Consider the following 20,462-nt stretch of genomic DNA (forward strand, 5'->3'; position numbering starts at 1 on the left):
TTGTGAACGTCGGGAACATGCAATAAAATGCAAAATTAATTATGTAAAAATCACAAACCTTGCAAACTTCGGGAACATGCAATAAAATGCTAAATTATGTAAAAATCATACAATGTGATTTTCTGAAATTTTTTTAAGATTCTGCCTCTCACATTTGAAATGTAAGTACGGTAAAAATTACAGACATCTCTGGAGCGGCCCCCAAACGCAGGACGGCGGGGTACTCGGTACCGGGTCTCTCGGTTCTGAGGATGTCACGGTGGCCTGACCCGGTCCGTGTTCCTGCTAAGGGGCGCCCAATAAAAGGTGTAGGTGGTGGTGTAGGTCACAGTAAATAACGAGGACACAGGGTTGCAGTCTCTTTACCTCTTTACTGAAGGCTTCAGCATCCGCAATCCAGAGCACTGCTAACAGGGCTGGCTGAGACCGGCCGGTCCGAAGGCACATCCAGAGTTCCCTTTGCAGGTGGAAATCAGTGCCTACCTACTAGCGCCTGGGTGTTGCAGTACTTCCCTGCTGAGCACCACGGGATAGTCCTCACAACTGTCGTGTATGTTTCTGTTCTTTCTCTCCGTCCCCCAGATGATATGGATAGGATGCCCCCGTACGGGGTTATTTTATAGGGACCCTAGAGACGCCCCTCTCCCACAATTGCCTCCGTTGTCTTCATTAGGTGATTTAGGTGAGGCAGCCAACCTAAAATTAACTGCCCTGCCGTTGGTTTGAAGTAATGTGTAGAGCCCAATACTTCCTCGGCGTTCCGGCCACCAGCTACGCGCCTCAGTAGGATGTTGCCGATCTCGGGGCATGACTCCTACTGGTTCTATCGCCTTTGTGCTGTAATCTCGTTTCTCACTTCTCCACAATATACTTCGCTTTGTGTCCTTTCTTAAGATGCCGTCGCAGTGAAGTGCAGGCGTGGCTCTGTAATGCTCTGTCCTTTTCGCTAGGCCTTTGCCAGGATCCCACCCCTGACAGGGACCCCCCTGGATCTTCCCAAGCAACGCTCTTCTCCAGGGCCGGACTGGGACCAAAAAGCAGCCCTGGCACAAATAAAAATTCACCAGCCCACATACGAGTGTTGTAGAATCAAATCGTAAAGCACTGACAGGTTGTGCTGACTTTTTTGCTTTATTTGTTACACGAATCAAATGTGTTAAACCACTTTATATATGTAACCTGCAGTGGCCATAGGGGGAATAGACATCAGATCAACACAGATGGCCTGCAGACTATTATCACACTGCAGAATATGCTATAAAATACAGCACTGATCACACACAACACACACACACACTACAGATACCACCCACACACACACACTACAGATACCACACACACACTGCAGATACCACACACACACTACAGATACCACCCACACACATACTACTGATACCACCCACACACACTACAGATACCACCCACACACACTACAGATAAAACCCACACACACACTACAGATACCACCCACACACTACAGATACTACACACACACACACACTACAGATACCACACACACACTACAGATACCACACACACACTACAGATATCACACACATACTACAGATATCACACACATACTACAGATATCACACACACACACTACAGATACCACACACACACTACAGATATCACACACATACTACAGATATCACACACACACACTACAGATACCACACACACACACACTACAGATACCACACACACACTACAGATACCCCACACACACACTACAGATACCACCCACACACATACTACAGATACCACCCACACACACTACAGATACCACACACACTACAGATATCACACACACACTACAGATATCACACACACAACAGATATCACACACACACTACAGATATCACACACACACACTACAGATATCACACACACATACTACAGATATCACACACACAGACTACAGATATCACACACACAGACTACAGATATCACACACACACTACAGATACCACCCACACACTACAGATATCACACACACACACTACAAATATCAGACACATACTACAGATATCACACACACACACACACTACAGATATCACACACACACTACAGATACCACACACACTACAGATATCACACACACACTACAGATATCACACACACACTACAGATATCACACACACACTACAGATACCACACACACACACACTACAGATATCACACACACACTACAGATATCACACACACACTACAGATATCACACACACACACTACAGATATCACACACACACACTACAGATATCACACACACACACTACAGATATCACACACACACTACAGATACCACACACACACACTACAGATATCACACACATACTACAGATATCACACACACACACTACAGATATCACACACACACACTACAGATATCACACACATACTACAGATATCACACACATACTACAGATATCACACACACACACACACTACAGATATCACACACACACTACAGATACCACACACACTACAGATATCACACACACACACTACAGATATCACACACACACTACAGATACCACACACACACACACTACAGATATCACACACATACTACAGATATCACACACATACTACAGATATCACACACACACACACTACAGATATCACACACACACTACAGATACCACACACACACACACACACTACAGATATCACACACATACTACAGATACCCCACACACACACTACAGATACCCCACACACACACTACAGATACCACACACTCCTCTGTTCTGCAGCAGAGGCTGATATACATGTGCAGCTCCTTCTGCTCACAGCAAGCACTTCCCCAGCACCTCCCCCGCTCTCTCCTTCTCTGTCGGGGATGTGGAAGAGAGCAGGAGAAGCTGTGACCATGAGGAATTGAGCTGCTTCTCTATCTGCCCCTCGGAGCATGCACAGGTAGATATGGCTGACCTTGCAGCTTGATTGCAGACTCTCTCCCTCAGAGGTGCCCAGTGCAGGGGGACAGGAGCACTGGCCAATCAGCTCTTCTATCAATCTGATGCTCATTGGCCAGTGTTCTTCTCCAGCATGGCATGCCCCTTTTTTGAGTGGCTGAACCCGGCGCAGCAAAGAAAAAAAATAAATCAGTGTCTAGAAAAATATTTGCACCCCCAGCCAACCAGTGGCACCGTGAGCAGGCGGCTACCCATCCTCTGTCCCCGTCTACACAGAAACTTACTGCTGCAGTCTCCCTATGTTCTGTCACTGCTATCAGGGACATCTTCAGTGTAAATACTTTCATGCCGCACTAGACAGGAAGAAGTGGGCAGTCTCATGTCCTGATCACAAGCTGTAGTGAGAGGCATGGCTGGAGCAGCACAGCACAGCACAGCGCGGCCCCCATCCTGTTCTATGTTACCTCACTGCAGCGGTAGTGATCAGGTCTCAGGACATCAGCCGCCCACTTCCTCCTTTCTAGTGCAGCGCGATCAAGTGCGCAAGGCAAGCAAATGCCGCCCGGCGTGCTGGCTGCTGAAGTGAACTCTGGAACGCCCGCTGACAATGCTGAAGGGGCGATATCTCTAGCGGCCCATTACAAGGACCGGCCCTTCTGGCATTTGCCAGAAATGCCCGATGGCCAGTTCGGCCCTGCTCTTCTCTCACTAGATGTTACCTGAGCAAAACCCAGTCAGCTTCTCTCTCACTTCCTATCCAGCCCCCAGTTTTACCAGAGTGTGAGGAGTGGCCTAATCCATAGAACCCTTTGCTCCCCCTGGTGGCCGGAGTGTGAAGTGTAATGTGTGACTGTGATACCTGGTCAGGTGAACTCCTTTAGTGCCATCAGACATACCATCACTCCCCTTAGTGGCGGAGCGACAGTACTGCAACGACCAGGACTCTGGGGCGCTGCATCTCCATACTTTGTAGGTGGGAAAGCTTGCAAAATCGTCAGTGTATCAAATACTTATTTTCCCAACTGTATGTTGCAACAGTTCCAACAGTAAAACTCACTTCATCTTTATAAAATGAACTGAACTGAATAATTCCTTGCTTATGCTTTACATCTGGAGTAGTGATGAGCAAATTATTTCAGAAAACGATCGCCAATCATAAATTCAGCACGAATATGGAACATTCGGATTGGTATTTGGAAACATGAGCAAAATGTTATAAAATCAGTAAAAATCAGTAACATTCGGTAAAAATATTTGCGTTGCCACAATAGTATTTTCAGCACTTTAGCAACAATAATGGTGGTGTATCATGAGCTTTTGGAATGTGTTTGATGAGGGGAGGGGGGTATGCAGAGCTCAAAGGCATGACGTTCTTGTAAATAGTAATTTTTTTCCTAACTCTATGTGTGCACATTGCGGCTAGCCAATCAGGGAGCAGGAAACATCCATAATGTCCTGACACAATGGCTTGCATCATTGGCTGCTGAAATCATATATCCTCACCATATAAAGAGAGGACAACTTGTTTCAGCACCATTTTGACACTGTAAAAGCACAGAGAGGCTGATCCTGACGCTGGCACTGTTCACAGCAAGGTTTTAGCTTGTTAGCTAGGCGCTTGTATATCAGCCAGATAGTATAGCTAGCTAGTGTCCAGTGTGGCTGTTAAATTTACCTTCCAGCATTTTTTTTTTTGGCCATGACTGAGGTCCACAGACAAAGCCAGCAGGGCACATGTTATACAAGTGTGTTGTGCACTGCCTCCATTGTGCTCCATGCACAAGTATAGCGTTCTAAATCTTTTTTTTTCACTAGCTAAATGTGAAACAGCATGCCATATCCCACTTTGTCATTTACTGCTGTGGTGTTCTGTAATTTGAGATGTTGTGCATGAAGAAATATTTTTTGGAGGCAGTTGCTAGCGTGATTAACAATGCCATATCTCACCTTGTTATTTATTGGCGGTGAAACAGTTTGCAAAGCTCATGCACATTAAAAAGAAATGTATACTTTTTTCTGTTGCTAAATGTCATACAGACTGCCATATTCCACACTGTCACTTTGTGGCGGTGATATGAAGCGGTCTGCAGACCTAATGCAGATTAAAACAATTATAATTTTTTCTGCTGCTAAATGTGATACAGCCCGCCGTATCCCATGTTGTCATTTTGTGGCAGTGATATGAAGCTGTCTGCAGACCTAACACACCTTAAATAACAAAATTATAATTTTTCTCTGTTGCAAAACGGGATACAGCCTGCCGTATCCCACATTGTCATTTTGTAGCGGTGATATGAAGCTGTCTGCAGACCTAATGCACATTAAAAAAATTATAATTTTTTTCTGTTGCTAAATGTGATACAGCCCGCCATATCCCACATTGTAATTTTGTGGTGATGTAAAGCTGTCTGCACACCTCACGCACATAAAAATATTTATTTTTTTCTGCTGATAAACGTGATGCAGCCTACTATGTCCAATCTTATCATTTAGGGGTGCTGAAATTGTTCTCTGTGCAGAGCTGTTGCACATTAAAATGTATTTTTATTTTTTTTACAAATGTGATATAGCAGCCGAGATCTGAGTTTGAAATTGTTTTGAGCCTATCTTCTAGATTATGTGCATCTTTGGCATCCAATTTCTCACAGGCATCTTTTATACCTAGCTTAAGATGCGCATCTGCTGCACCTATCTTCTGATGAGCATCAAATGCTCTCTGGCAATTGATGTTGGGTAAATGAGTAATCGTTGTAGCCTGGATCCTGGATCTCATACCTCCCAAAACCGCCCTGTTATTGATCCTGTTGTACGATCCCATTCTCGCCGTAATCATGCTCCTTTTCCTGATCAGCTCATCTAACGACACGTCAACCATATTTCTCCAGAAAACCTGCACCTTACTAGCAGCAACTGTAGAAAAGAGGGTGTTCCAAGGCCAGGAAAATTCTTCTAGATTATACAGGCCTCATCCACACCAAAAATATTTTTCTTATGTTACTAACGTGATACAGAAGGAGAGATCTCAGTTTGAAATTATTTTGAGCATTTAGTTTGTATTATACAGGCCTCATTAACAGGCACAAAAAAATTATTCTGTTACTAACGTAATACAGTAGGGGATATCTCACGTAGAAATTGTTTATAATATGTAGTCAATGATGTACAGGCCTTATAGTCAGGCCTATAAAAATTCTTCTGTTTCCAACATAATACAGTAGAGGACATCTCACGTAGAAATTGTTTCGAAAATGTAGTCAATGTTATACAGGCCTCATCCACACAAAAATGTAAAAAAAAACCTGTTAACGTCAAACAGTAGGGGACATCTCACTTTGAGAAATTAAATAGGGGTATCCCAAAAACATATGATGTATAAAGCAAATTGGAAAATAAAATATAACTTTTAATAGCCTATTAAAAAGTGACAATACATCAGTAAATCTCATAAAGTGCAAAGTACAATTAGTGCAAAGGGAATATTAATCGTAATGAATTTATGCTTCTCCCATTTGACAAACACTATAAAAACCAAGGTATTTGTCTATTATGTCATAGAGCAATCTTATTGGCACAAATAGAATCTCCAAGCTTATCTAACTCCTAAAAGGCTTGGAGATTCTATAAGTGCCAGTATGAGATTTATTGACGTATTGTGACTTTTTTTGAGGATAATAAAAGTTATATTTTATTTCCCAATTTGCTTTACACAACATCTCACTTTGAAATTTTTTGGAGCAGATCTTCTTGGTCATACAGGCCTCATCAACACAGAAACAATTGATTCTTCTGTGAGTAATGTGATTCATCACGCCATATTTCACCTTCTAATTTTGTGCCTCTGAAATTCAGCTGTGTGCAGAGGTTGTGCTGAGTAAAAAAAATCTAATTTTTAGTTGATAATAGTGTGCTCCTAGCACACTATCTGAGCAACATGACTGGGAAAAAGTGAGATCATGGTGGAAGGGGGATTAGTCTGTGTTTGAGGTGTATGTGGGGTAGGTGTTATGGTTTCTGAAGGTACTAGTGAACCAACAACGTGATGTCCTATCCACAAACAACTGACAACTTCTGTTACTGGATGTTGTAGTTTTTAGTGTGCTGTATGGTCTTGCGTAATTGCAGTCTCTGATATCTTTAGTGGGGCTTATGTGCCTGCTTTTGCCACTGCTGCTGTAGATGTTAACACTAATTTGTGGAAGTGTGAACAGTCCTGCTTAGGTGTCCATCTGCTGGGTTGGTGTAGTGGAAGACCTGTTGGTCCCTATTAAAATGTTTCTACTGTAGTAAAATTGATATCACTGTGTTGGTGTTTGCCACTAACTTTTTAAATGTGAACACTCCTGGTTGGGTGTCAATCTGATACGTTGGGTGTAGTGGAAGACCTGCCAGTCCCTATTAGACTATTTCTACTGTGGTGAAATTGATGTCACTTTTGTTGGTGTGTGCAAATAAATTTTTGTAAATGTGTAGATTCCGAGATCGGTCTCCTTCATGTGTGTTGCCTGTAGCAGTAGGCCTCCGATACTGGCAGTCCTCCAGTGTCTTTGAGACAACTACCCGTGTTACTGTCCTTACATTTTTCTGACAATAGTAATCTATGAAACTGATATGTTTGCCACCTGAGTATGACTGAGCATCCCTTTACATTTTTGAGGGGTTTTATCACTTATATAGTGCCAATAATTCAGCATTCGCTTTACAGACATTACTGGCACTGTCACCATTGGGACTCACAATCTAAATTTACTATCTATATCTTTGTAGTGTGGGTAGAAAAATGATTAATGGGAGTAAACCCTTGCAAACACGGGTAGAACATAAAAACGCTTTGCAGATGTTGTCCTTGGTGGGGTTGGAACACAGGACTACAGTGCTGCAAGGCTATCACGGTGATGCAAACTGTGTGCCTCACTGCAGTCTTGGGGAAAACCACTGTGAAGATTGTCTTCCAGCACGTTTTGATCATGCACAATGGGTGCGTCCCTTTCCGGGGGGGAGTAACTGGCAAAATTTACTTTTGTATTGTGGATAGAACACAGCAGTTAGCTCTGTTGTCTAGTAATTTAGACAGCTTTGTTGTTGATGCCACTTTGTTGGTGTCTGCCACTAGTTTCTGTAAATGTGTAGACTCCTGGTTGGGTCTCCTTCATGCATGTTGCACATTTGGATTCTTCCAAATTTAAAATGCTTGAGAAAGGGGACATTTCCTTGAAGTGTTGCAAAGTCTTGGAGTCTGGATCTCATATTGGAGGCTTTTTATGCCCAAAAAATGATTACAATTGTTAAACAAGGATTAAGGACATTTCATCTGTGTATTGCAATAGATGAAATATGAAATTGTTATTGAAATTGTACTAAAAGAAATTGCACACATTAAAAAGTTTTTTCATAGCATATCAATGCTGTTTGGAGTATAATTTTTTTAAAATTTTACCCCACTAACCATAACATTGATCCAGTGTCATCACTTTCTACCCCCTGCCACCATCTCAATAATGAACAGAATGCAGAAAAGTTGGTAGTACACAGAGAAAACCAAGTCCCAGGAACAGGCCGGTAACTCAACTCTGAGCATGGTAGCAGTAAAACTGAAGTTACACTGTTTGAATACTTCTTCCGTTATACAGAATATTGCTGTAACCAGATTATTATGCTATATCACGACAATGGATTTAAAAAAATGATGAAAATATATTTATCATTTGTAACTTAGTTAATTTAGTCTAACCAAAGATAAAGATGTAGCTAAGGTTACCTTAAAGAGAAACTGTCATCAGAAGAGGACCTCTTGTTTAAACCAATTTTTGGTATTACATGTATTTTTTTACATTTTTGCCAAAGTTGTATTTGTTTTGTTTTCTTGCTTTCTTAATATATCACCGAACACCGCTTCTGATCGACAGTGAGACATCCCCGCTGTTCAGAGTGCTGCGGTTCCCACTCTGTCAAAAGACAGCGTGAATGCTCAGCTGTAATTGGAGGTATAAAATTTACCTCCGGTCACTGGTGTCAGCTGATGGGACAACTGATCCCATCATCCGACACCTGCTGGTGCTAATAACAGCAAGAGCAGGAGCAGCAGATGGGAGGATTCATCAGCCGCTCCTGCGCTGTAAATAAATAATTAAAAAAAAAACTGTGTGGGCTCCCCAGTATTTTTGTTAACCAGCCAGGCAAAACTCACAGCTGGGGGCTGCAACTCTCAGCTGTCAGCGTCAGCAAGGCTAGTTAACAAGAATAGAGGGTCTCCATGCCGTATTTTTTAATTATGTAAATAAATAATTTAAAAAAACGGTGTGGGGTCCCCCCCCATTTTTCACAGCCAGCCTTGCTAAAGCAGACAGCTGGGGCTGGTATTCTCAGGCTGGTAAGGGGCCATGGACATTGGCCCCTCAGCCTAAAAATAGTATCCCGCAGCTGCCCAGAAAATGCACATCTTTTAGATGCGCCAATTCTGGTGCTTTGCTCAGCTCTTCCCACTTGCCCTGTAGCGGTGGCAAGTGGGGTTCATATTTGTGGGGTTGATGTCACCTTTGTATTGTCAGTAGTGTTGAGCATTCCGATACTGCAAATATCGGGTATCGGCCGATATTTGCTGTATCGGAATTCCGAAACCGAGTTCCGATATTTTTGCGATATCAGAAATCGGAATCGGAAGTGTGCGGTGCGTATGGTTCCCAGGGTCTGGAGGAGAGGAGACTCTCCTTCAGGCCCTGGGATCCATATTCATGTAAAAAATAAATAATAAAAATAAAAAATATTGATATACTCACCCCTCCGGCGGACCCTGGCTCTTAGCGGTGCCTCCGTTCCTAAGAATGCAGGGAGTGAAGGACCTTCGATGACGTCGCGGCTTGTGATAGGTCGCGTGAGCGGTCACATGAGCGGTCACATGAGCGGTCACGCGACCAATCACAAGCCACGACGTCATCGAAGGTCCTTCACTCCCTGCATTCTTAGGAACGGAGGCAGACGCTTGGACCGGTGAGAACCGGGGCCGTCGGAGGGGTGAGTATATCAATATTTTTTATTTTTATTCTTTATTTTATACATGAATATGGATCTCAGGGCCTGAAGGAGAGTTTCCTCTCCTTCAGACCCTGGGAACCATTCCGATATTTTGTGTCCCATTGATATGCATTGGTATCGGGTATCGGTATCGGCGATATCCGATATTTTTTGGATATTGGCCGATCCAATCTGATACCGATACCATTGCATATCGGAAGGTATCGCTCAACACTAATTGTCAGGTGATATCAAGCCCACGGATTAGTAATGGAGAGGCATCTGTAAGACACCTATCCATTGCTAATCCTGCAGTTGTATTGTAGTTAAAGACACAGCCAGAATAAAGTCCTTTATAAGAAATAAAACAAAACAGTTTTCCTTTAATATTTAAAAATAACACAGTTATACTCACCAAACACCTATTCCACCAAAGCCCTCGTTCTCCTGTAATAAAACTAAAATTAAAAAACAGCAATATCCCTCACCTCTCCGTCGTTCTGTCTCACGCCGTAATCCATGTCTGGGGAAAAACAGTTTTCAACCTGGATGGTGCCAAAATGCAACTGTCCAGGCTGAGAACCACTGGTGACTGAACTGCTGCAAGACAGTGACTGGCGGTGACGTCATCAAGGTTACCTCCGGTCACTAAAGCTTCCTTTCCAGCCAGGCTGAACTGCCGTGACCTCAGCTGGTATTTATCATGCACTTTACAGAAGTCTGTATAATGTGTCCTGTGTGTTTCTTGTGCTTTGTGATGAGTGCTGTGTGCTTGTTATGGGTAGGATCAGAGGTAGACATACCGCCGGTGCAAGCTGTCAGTATGTGCACCTGTGTTGGACATGCTCTGTGTGCTAATGTGATATGTATGCAGTGATTTTTCTGATGTGTGCACTACAGCAGATTTCTAAACACTGCAGTTTGGGAGTGAACTGAACCCCAGCCAACATACTTGCCAGGGAGCATGTGCTCCTAATTAATTGACAGTTTGGCCTAGCTGCATGGTTGAACTCTCCATTGTTGCAATCAGAGGCAGCATCAGAGAAGTGCAGTGGCACTGAACCTGGCTGGCATCTTTAACTAACAGTGAACTTTTGCCACCTGGCCAGTTGGAAAGCAGTGCATTCTAGCTCTATGGAGAACACATTGTAAGATTAAGAAGCTTGGAAAATCAAATTTTTCTTTTTTATTTCAAACCAACAAAATTTCACACAAAGCAGGTTCATACGTGACAAAGTCAATTTTTGAATAGCCAAATTTGTACACCTGTAGCAGGCCAATTTTTGTTTTTATTTCAAACCAAAGACATTTCATACAAACCAAGGTCCCCAGTACATATGACAATAGTAAATTTGTGAACAACCAAATTTATACAACTGTAGCAGGCTAATTTTTCTTTTTTATTTCAAACCAACAAAATTTCACACAAAGCAGGTTTTACAGTATGTATGACAATAGTCAATTTTTGAAAAAAAAATATTTTGTGAACTGTAGCAGGCCAAGCGGTTTTAAAGATTTTAAACCACCGTAATTTTACACAAGGCACGTTAAATTGTATGGATAACTAATTAAATTCAGAAAAAATTTTCAACACATTTTTGAATGTTTTACAGTAGAGACCAAAAGCTTGGACACACCTTCTCATTTAAAGATTTTTCTGTATTTTCATGATGTAAATTCACACTGAATGGATCAAAACTATGAATTAACACATGTGGAATTACATACTTAACAAAAAAGTGCAAAACAACTGAAATTATGTCTTATATTCTAGGTTCTTCAAAGTAGCCACCTTTTGCTTTGATGACTGCTTTGCACACTCTTGGCATTCTCTTGATGAGCTTCAAGAGGTAGTCACTGGAAATGGTTTTCACTTCACAGGGGTGCTCTGTCAGGTTTAATAAGTGGGATTTCTTGCCTTATAAATGGGGTTGGGACCATCAGTTGTGTTGAGCAGAAGTCTGGTGTATTCACAGCTGATAGTCCTACTGAATAGACTGTTAGAATTTGTATTATGGCAAGAAAAAATGTCACCAGCCTCAGAAATCGCAGGTTAACAGCAGCTCAGATTAGAGACCAGGTCAATGCCACACAGAGTTCTAGCAGCAGACACATCTCTACAACAACTGTTAATAGGAGACTTTGTGCAGCAGGCCTTCATGGTAAAATAGCTGCTAGGAAACCACTGCTAAGGACAGGCAACAAGCAGAAAAGACTTGTTTGGGCTAAAGAACACAAGGAATGGACATTAGACCAGTGGAAACCTGTGCTTTGGTCTGATGGTGTGGGGGTGTTTTGCTGGTGACAATGTTGGGGATTTATTCAAAAGTGAAGGCATACTGAACCAGCATGGCTACCACAGCATCTTGCAGTGGCATGCTATTCCATCTGGTTTGCGTTTAGTTGGAACATCATTTATTTTTCAACAGGACAATGACCCCAAACACACCTCCAGGCTGTGTAAGGGCTATTTGACCAAGAAGGAGAGTGATGGGGTGCTATGCCAGATGACCTGGCCTCCACAGTCACCAGACCTGAACCCAATCGAGATGGTTTGGGGTGAGCTGGACCGCAGAGTGAAGGCAAAAGGGCCAACAAGTGCTAAGCATCTCTGGGAACTCCTTCAAGATTGGAAGACCATTTCCGGAGACTACCTCTTGAAGCTCGTCAAGAGAATGCCAAGAGTGTGCAAAGCAGTCATCAAAGCACAAGGTGGCTACTTTGAAGAACATAAAATATAAGACATATTTTCAGTTGTTTCACACTTTTTTGTTAAGTATATAATTCCACATGTCTTAATTCATAGTTTTGATGCCTTCAGAGTGAATGTACTATTTTCATAGTCATGAAAATACAGAAAAATCTTAAAAATGAGAAGGTGTGTCCAAACATTTGGTCTGTACTGTATATCACCCAAATTTAACAGAAAGCACACAATACTCTGTGATGACAAATTGAATTCCCCCAAAATTTGAATGCTTTTTTGGAGTGCTATATACCACCAAAATTTAACAGAAATTAGAAAGGGGCAGAGGGCTAAGGTAGCCAGGTCATATATAGTCATATGACCTGGCTACCTTAGCCCTCTGACCCTTTCTAATTCAATCTATTTTTCAGCCTTTTTTCCGATACACAGTTGATGTTTTTCACAGGATATGCATTATGTTATTCACAGTTGCTGTGCTTTTGTCCTTTTGTTTTGTTTTTTTCCCCCCCTTTTTTCCTATTTATCCAGGATGGGTATTATATTGTTTCATGATTTATGTTTGCCACGTGTTCTATATTGAATATTGTACATACTATATACTTATGTTTTATCTTTATTTCTGTTTTCTTCTAGCGATTATATGATTAAGGCTCTGGTAGAGCCGAAATGTCATAATTACCTCTGGTCGCTTTCAAACAGGCATTTGTTCATATCATTAATAAATTGTCACTATTGCATTTCACATACCTAGAGTGTGCGGTGTATATATATTCTTTATTGTGTTTAGGGCTTTCTACAGCCCGTTACACCAGCACCTCGCTCCCTTTAATATCCTGAGTGCGCGACAATTTTCTTTAACAATTTATATATTTAGGAAAGGTCTGCAAAGCCCTAAGCCCTGCCTAGACACTGTATTCAGCCATTCTCCCTGCTCTTGCATTAGTCTCTAGGCCACATGCAGAATGTATTGCATACAAGCAAAAAAAGAACAAGATGAGCCCTTAGAAGCCTTGTAAGTATGATAGTTCAGCATCAGCACCAATATCAACACTATAGGACTCTGATTCATTAAACTGTGCACACAGGCCTGGACAAGCACTCTCCCTCTCCAATAAGAACTGTCCATGAGCTGTGCAATGGTATCTGTGAGCAGAGTGTGGTTGTGCCTGTCCTTTTACAACCTCTGATGAGGTAATGCGCCAATCCAATCACAGTAATGCCACTACCAAGATGGCTATGGCATTACAGTGACTGTCAGAACATCTCCAAAGCTTAAAGGCGCCAAACATGCTGGGCAGGGATTCAAACTTCATATCCGAACACCAGCCAATGCTTGTTGAGTGCCAAGCATATCTGAACACCCAGATACTCGAGTGATATCGGAGTTTTACCAAGCACATTCGTTCATCCATAGTTATTACACTTAACAGGACCATGGTGTTATTTTAAGATAAGGTCTTTGATTTTGCATATCCCCTAAGATTTAGTGAGAAAGATTTTGTATTTCTGATTGCAAAATTCATATCAATACATCAGGTACAGTGAGTACATTATATGATTGGGTAGTAGAAACAGATTGTTTCAAAACCTTTAGAGAGGCTTGATGCTCAGACGAAGTGATTTAGCTTAGATATAGGTGTTTTTGTAAGTCTAAGGCGAGAAAGTAAAGGTTGGGGTAAAGAGACTTGTTTAATATCAATCTATTTAACTATAGGTAAGGTTGTCCAAGAATTTTTCCATCTGATCTTAAAATAAGGCATGGTAGCATCTTTTTAACATAGGGGATGTCCATTCTTCCAAACTGCTGTTAATAAATTAAAGTATTAAAAATTACTTGTGTTTTTTTTAAAGCAAATAAAATATTTATTATACATTGGAGAGAGGCAAGAAATTATGCAGATAAGGCGATCACTACAGAGCAAAACAAAAATGGAAAGGGTGTGGGAAAAGAGACATCTGCTCTGCTGGTGGGAATATTGGCTAATTGCAACTTAATAAAGGGGTTGTTCAATAAATATTTTATTTGCTTTTAATATGGACCTAAAAATTGACAGGTAGGTAGTTGCTAACAAAGGTAACTACCTGCCTATTCTACCTGGTCTCCGATCATTCCTTCCAGCCATTCAACTGCTCCATGACAACAGAGCAGCTCTTCTTGTTCCAGGCTGCTCTGTTGACCAGGCGTGACTGTCTATGTCTTGCTGATGGATAGCTAGCTCCCGCAGGGAGGGGGAAACCGCTGTCAATCAGCATGATGTAGGCAGTCATGGCCTGTCAACAGAGCAGAGCCACAGAGAAGCCACTACTCTGTTGACATGATGTCAGCGTAGGCTGCAGAATCCCTGGCAGAAACGATCTGTGACCACTCTGTACAGGCAGAGATCAGTGCTGGCCATAGCAAGCAGGTAGTAAGCAACTATCTGCTTGTTACTAGTTCTTAGGCCCATAATAAAAAAATGAAATGTTTCTAGATGCTCATGCCAATGACAGATGCCTCACCGTAGCATCCATCATTCCTTGACTAACATGGCATACTTTTTATGGACAGTTTAGGAAAAACATGGCTTTAGAATGCTTAAAGAGCAACTGTTGTTTTTTTTTTCCAGAAATCAATATTCAATAGTATACATGAAAATAAGAAATGGTGTAACATATCTTTTTAGAGAAATCCTCTTCTTCTGTTCAGTGAATACAGGTTTTGCCATTACTGCGATAAGAGTTAATAGTTGGTGCTCATAAAGCACTATTGAGAACTGTAACTCCTCCCTCCTCCCCCTCCATAGAATTGTAAAAAAGCACCAACTGCCATTTCCTATCTTAACAGGGAAATCTGTTTTCACTGAATACAGATGTTAGCCATGAATTGAGAATTAAATATCCATCCAAAAGCAAATGTCTCCAAAAAGATCTATTACAAAGTTGCTTATTTTTATGTGTACTATTGATTTATTAAAGGAAAGTTAAGCTATCAATTACTCTTTAAGGCAACTATAGATATCTCAATAAGTGCTCTAAAAAATACATTGTGCCTTCTATTATACAAAAATACAAGATGTTCAAGTCTAAGATATTTCAGCAAAAAAAGGTGATAATCTAGATGTGAGACCCATCCCTAGAAGAAGGAATCTGCTTCCTCAGAATATTTGAGGGCAGGGCTGTGACTTGTGACTTGAAAATGGCATGAGAATGAATTTTAATGTTTCTGCATAAACCAATGTATTGTTGTAGTAGAGTGATACACAGGTTATTGGAAACACATGTTTTTCTGATTACCATTATAGCAGTTCATTTGCTTTTGCATGAAGGAAAACGATTCTTTAAAATGCACTTCACATGCCAATTGTTTCTTATATCACCTTGGGTGGCTTTAAAGCTTATAGCAATAAAGTTCTGCATAACATGACATTACAGCTGATAATAGGGCTTGCAACAATAATTCTCTAATAAGGTCACCCATGTAGCCCAACCCTTTCTGAATCCTCTGATTTACCCCGCCCCTGCATGTGACATACATGTTCGTCACGGGTCAGGTGCATGGGTATGGAGCAGTTTCAACAGCAACTCTATTCTATACAGGGCAGGTGAGGCCTGCATTTCATAGCCGATACTTGCCTCTAACAGCAGCAATCAGAGCTTGCTCCTGTTGCTGTTCTGCTGATTTGATAGTGGAATTTAAGTACTGTATTGTGTGGCATATAAGTATGTCAGTAGAATGTCTGATTCTTTGTAATTGCTTTGTGTGAAACCAGCAAAGTGGTGACTAGATGTCCACCATTTTGCTGAACTGTAGAAGGTCATCAAAAGGTTAAAGAAACTAATACTCACTTTACTACTCATCTGTTTATCCACCTTCACAACTCCATCCAGTCCTCATGACATCACAACTTTACAACAAACATCACAATCTAATGATGTGCCAAGATGTCCAAGGCCTACTGGCACTCAGAAGTCCCAGCCTAAAATGAAGAGGCTATAGATGCAGTATGTGATAGAGCAAAGAACAGGTGCGAAGTACCGGATGGAGGCTGCGAGCAGTGAGACTGGACAGGTGACTGTTGATGTGAGTATTAGAGTCTTATTTTTTTTTTCATCTTAGGTTTATTGTGTTGTGATGTCTGAAGATCCCATAGCATCATAATAAGGAACATTCAGTTACCAGTGAATAACATTAAAATCAATGCAGTTGTATGTAGCCAATATCACCAGATCTACTCAGCTCAGGTTTTAAGGTTTCTCAGCATCTACTGAGAGCCTGAAGGAAGAGACATTGGTGACATCATCATCATCATCACCACCTCCATAATCCCCTGCAACCCCACTAGCAGCAGCACACACACTGGCAGCAGCATCACGTTCCCCTTAGGCTGCTTTCACACATCAGTTTTTTGCCGTCAGGCACAATCCGTCGAATATTGAAAAAAACGGATGCGTCGCAGATTGTGAAAAACTGATGCGACAAATCCGTTTTTTTGATGGATCCGACTAGCTGATCCAGCTAATTGGATTCTAAAAAAATCGGAGCATGCTCAGTTAAAAAAACGGAATCCGTTGCCGTACCATAGGGTTCCATTCTAGCAAACAACGGATGGCGACGGATCCGTCGCTGTCCGATTTTTTGGAGGACACAAAAAACGTTACTATGTCCGTTTTCTCCAGCTGCCAAAAAAACAATTTTCGATGGATCTGGTGAACGACGGATGAAACGTGAGGCAATCCGTCGCAATCCGTTGCTAATACAAATATGAGAAAAAAAATGGATCCAGCGGCAACTTTTGCCGGATCCGTTTTTTCAAAATTCGCCTGATGGCAAAAAACTGATGTGTGAAAGCAGCCTTACTCACCAAAAGAAACATAGTCCTCTCATACACGCCATTCTCTCTGGCAGCATTATTTAATCCTTTCCTATTGACGGAAGCACACGTGATGCTATAGGTAAGAGGAAGAGTAGACAAAGGGCTCTCAATGCTGCTCTATAATCTATACTGTAGTTCACTTGCAGTATTCAGCATTTCCACTGCCTCTAAGCTGTTCCAGCTTCAGACCGTTAATTAACATAGGATCCTTCAATCTCTCAAGTGATGGCAACTGCACTGATAATGCAGGGTAGGTATTATCAGTGCAGTAAGCCTACATACTTATCAAGCTGCAAAACGGTGACTTGAAAAATAGTTAGAAGTTCTATTCCAATGTTATACATCAGCCTACAGGTGATACAGCAAGTAATTTTCCTTAATTATACCTCTCCAAAATACCACTGCTTTAAGAATGCCTCCACTGATTTCGATCAAATCTTTTCATTATGCATGTTCAACGTCTTTAGCTTCCATATAACTTTATAGTCTTATTTGAGAGAATCATCCTTGAAGAAGTGAGTTCACCGCAATTTTGTGTGGTGATCTTAAATAGGTTTTACTGTTAATTTAGACCTTGATTAAATAGAGTTTCAATGTAAAATGATATTCAAGACTCTATACACTAACATAATACCATCTAATATACGGTAATTATATAATGTTGCAAAATAGAAACAGTAAGGCTACCTTCAAACAATGAGCTTTTGGTGCGTTTTTGATGCTGTGTATTTTCGCTGAGTCAAAAATACAGTGTTCTACAATTCCTGCAAAGTGGATGGGATTTAGAGAAATCTAATGCCCACTGTGCTTCTTTTTAACGCAGTGTAAACTAATCTGCAATACGTGTTTCAAATCTGGAGCATGTCAATTTCTCTGCGGAATTTCCCAATAGACTTGCATTAGGGGCAGAAATTCCGTAGGTAAAAAATACACATGCGTTTTACGTGGGTTTCCACTATGGAAACTCATCAGAAACACATGTATTCTGCACCTATGTAAGGCAAAAAAGTTTTGTCCAAGCCAAATACCAGAAAGCATAAAAAACAAAGCAGCTTTATTTAAAGCATGACACGCCACACACACGAGACAAAGACTTCATCATCAAAAATGTGATAACAATGCATGTTAACAAAAAGCACACAAAAATGCAATAAAAAAAACAGAAGTAACTAATTTACATAATAGGTGCAGAAATTCAACAACAACATAAACTCACCAAAAGCTCACTGTGGCAGCGTAGTCTAAGATAGCATGAGAAAACACGGTGACTTTACCTTTGCAGTGCATTTGTGCTGTGGATGATTGATAGAATCCACATAATGGTGCCTCATACATCGGGCTGGGTCTGATTCTGTGATGAAAGTGTTACTTTTTTTAATGTTGGCATTAGTTAATATTGCTATCAGGGACAGTGCAGTAATCCATGAGACTAGGACATAGTTTCCCATTGTTTTCAATTTTTTTTTGCAGCACAGCAAAATCAGGACCTTAAAAATGTAGGATCCGAAAGTACAAGCCGTGTGGTGTATGAAGATGAGAGTCAACTCGTTTCATTATCTTCCTTGTAGCCATTGGTCTTGGAGCTTTGGTTGGATAAAGAAGCGGTAATCCATTGTTGCATCTGCTAGAGGGTTGAATAAAAAAAACATCCATTATAACAAATACACAGAAAACATACCGCATCTATCAGTTTATCTATCAATAGGATTGTATGTTAAAAATGCACATCAAAATCTGGTGGAAGATTTTTTTTATGTAATGGCCTGATACAATATTTCTGAAAATATGGACACTTGACATTCTATAAACCAAATTCATCAAGTCTGATAGCGCAGTCTTTTATTCTTGTTTTTTAGTCTGATCGTAACTAGGGGTGGATGAAGGGTGATCAACTTATTGGATTCTGCTAAAATGGACTCAATGTCAATGTAGACATGTAATGTAATAAAGCCATTTATAACTGGTGCAAATGCTAATAATCCTGTGTTCAGGTGGGTTAAACCAGGCTGGGGGAAAAAATATACTCAGAAGGAAGAAGGAGAATGTGTAGGTACTCCACAAGAATGGACACTGAGTCCTTAGTTGGAGTTTTGCACCTCAACCAATGAAGCCACAATGTTGACTTTATCATAACTTTCCTAGATAAGCAATTTCAGTGTTCAAAGAACCTTTTCATTAAGTAACAGTAGTGCATCTCTTTTACTTGATAAAGGTGTCTTTGAATCCTGATATGTGTTGCATATTGAGGATATTTTATTTAAAAAAAAGTGAACACTATTCATCATCATTGCGGCTTCATTGATTCACGAGCTGGACTTTTGTCGCCAGCCAGTGTCCATTCTTATGGCATACATACACCGAGCATTTCTCCTTCTTCCATTTGCTGAAAATGTGATGCACAGCCAGGCACCAGCTTCTGATAGCATCAATTAGGCATCTTCACCTGTTGGTAAAAAAAACTTCAGCAAGATTTCGTGGTAGTAGGCAACTGAGGTTTCAGTTTGCACAGTAAGCTCTATACTTAATGATTGAAGATCTTCATGATCAAGTTCCAAGACGTACATCTCTTCTAATACAAAAACATAGGAAATGTCAGCACCAGTATACTTATATAAATAAGCCACAGAAATTTGGGGATTCTGTGGAGTGGTAAAACAAAACTTGAATTTTGTATAGCTCAGCAGTATGTCTGGAAGAAGAAGAATGAAACATAAGCTGAAAAGAACATCCTGTCTACAGTGAAGCATGGTAGAGACTCAATGACAAAATGTTGGCGGAGCACCAGCACCACCGAATACTGCCGAACCAGCCTGGGATGCGAGTGAGATCATCCCACTGCGGCGTCGGACCGACGCAGAGTCGCCCGACTCCTACAGCCACCACACTACTGGTAAATACATTTTGACTATAAGATGCAATCCTACTTTCCACAAAAGTTTTTTGGAAAAAAGTACATCTTGTTCAAAAAATGC

At 41.1% G+C, this 20,462-nt stretch overlaps 1 protein-coding gene across 5 annotated transcripts in view; it reads right to left on the reverse strand.

Annotated features, from left to right (window-relative positions):
• Nucleotides 1-20,462, reverse strand: part of NDP (norrin cystine knot growth factor NDP) — a 251,920-nt gene that overhangs the window by 87,606 nt on the left and 143,852 nt on the right. For 4 of the 5 annotated variants that reach the window (XM_077299478.1, XM_077299477.1, XM_077299476.1 and 1 more), the window contains one exon: nt 18,765-19,114. In XM_077299478.1, coding sequence (XP_077155593.1) covers nt 18,765-18,938 — 174 coding nt within the window. In that variant the 5' untranslated portion in view covers nt 18,939-19,114. The remainder of the gene's footprint in view (nt 1-18,764; nt 19,115-20,462) is intronic. The other variant, XM_077299479.1, reaches the window with a different exon arrangement.

The sequence above is a fragment of the Ranitomeya variabilis genome, chromosome 3 (genome assembly GCF_051348905.1).
Source record: "Ranitomeya variabilis isolate aRanVar5 chromosome 3, aRanVar5.hap1, whole genome shotgun sequence".
NCBI lineage: Eukaryota > Metazoa > Chordata > Amphibia > Anura > Dendrobatidae > Ranitomeya > Ranitomeya variabilis.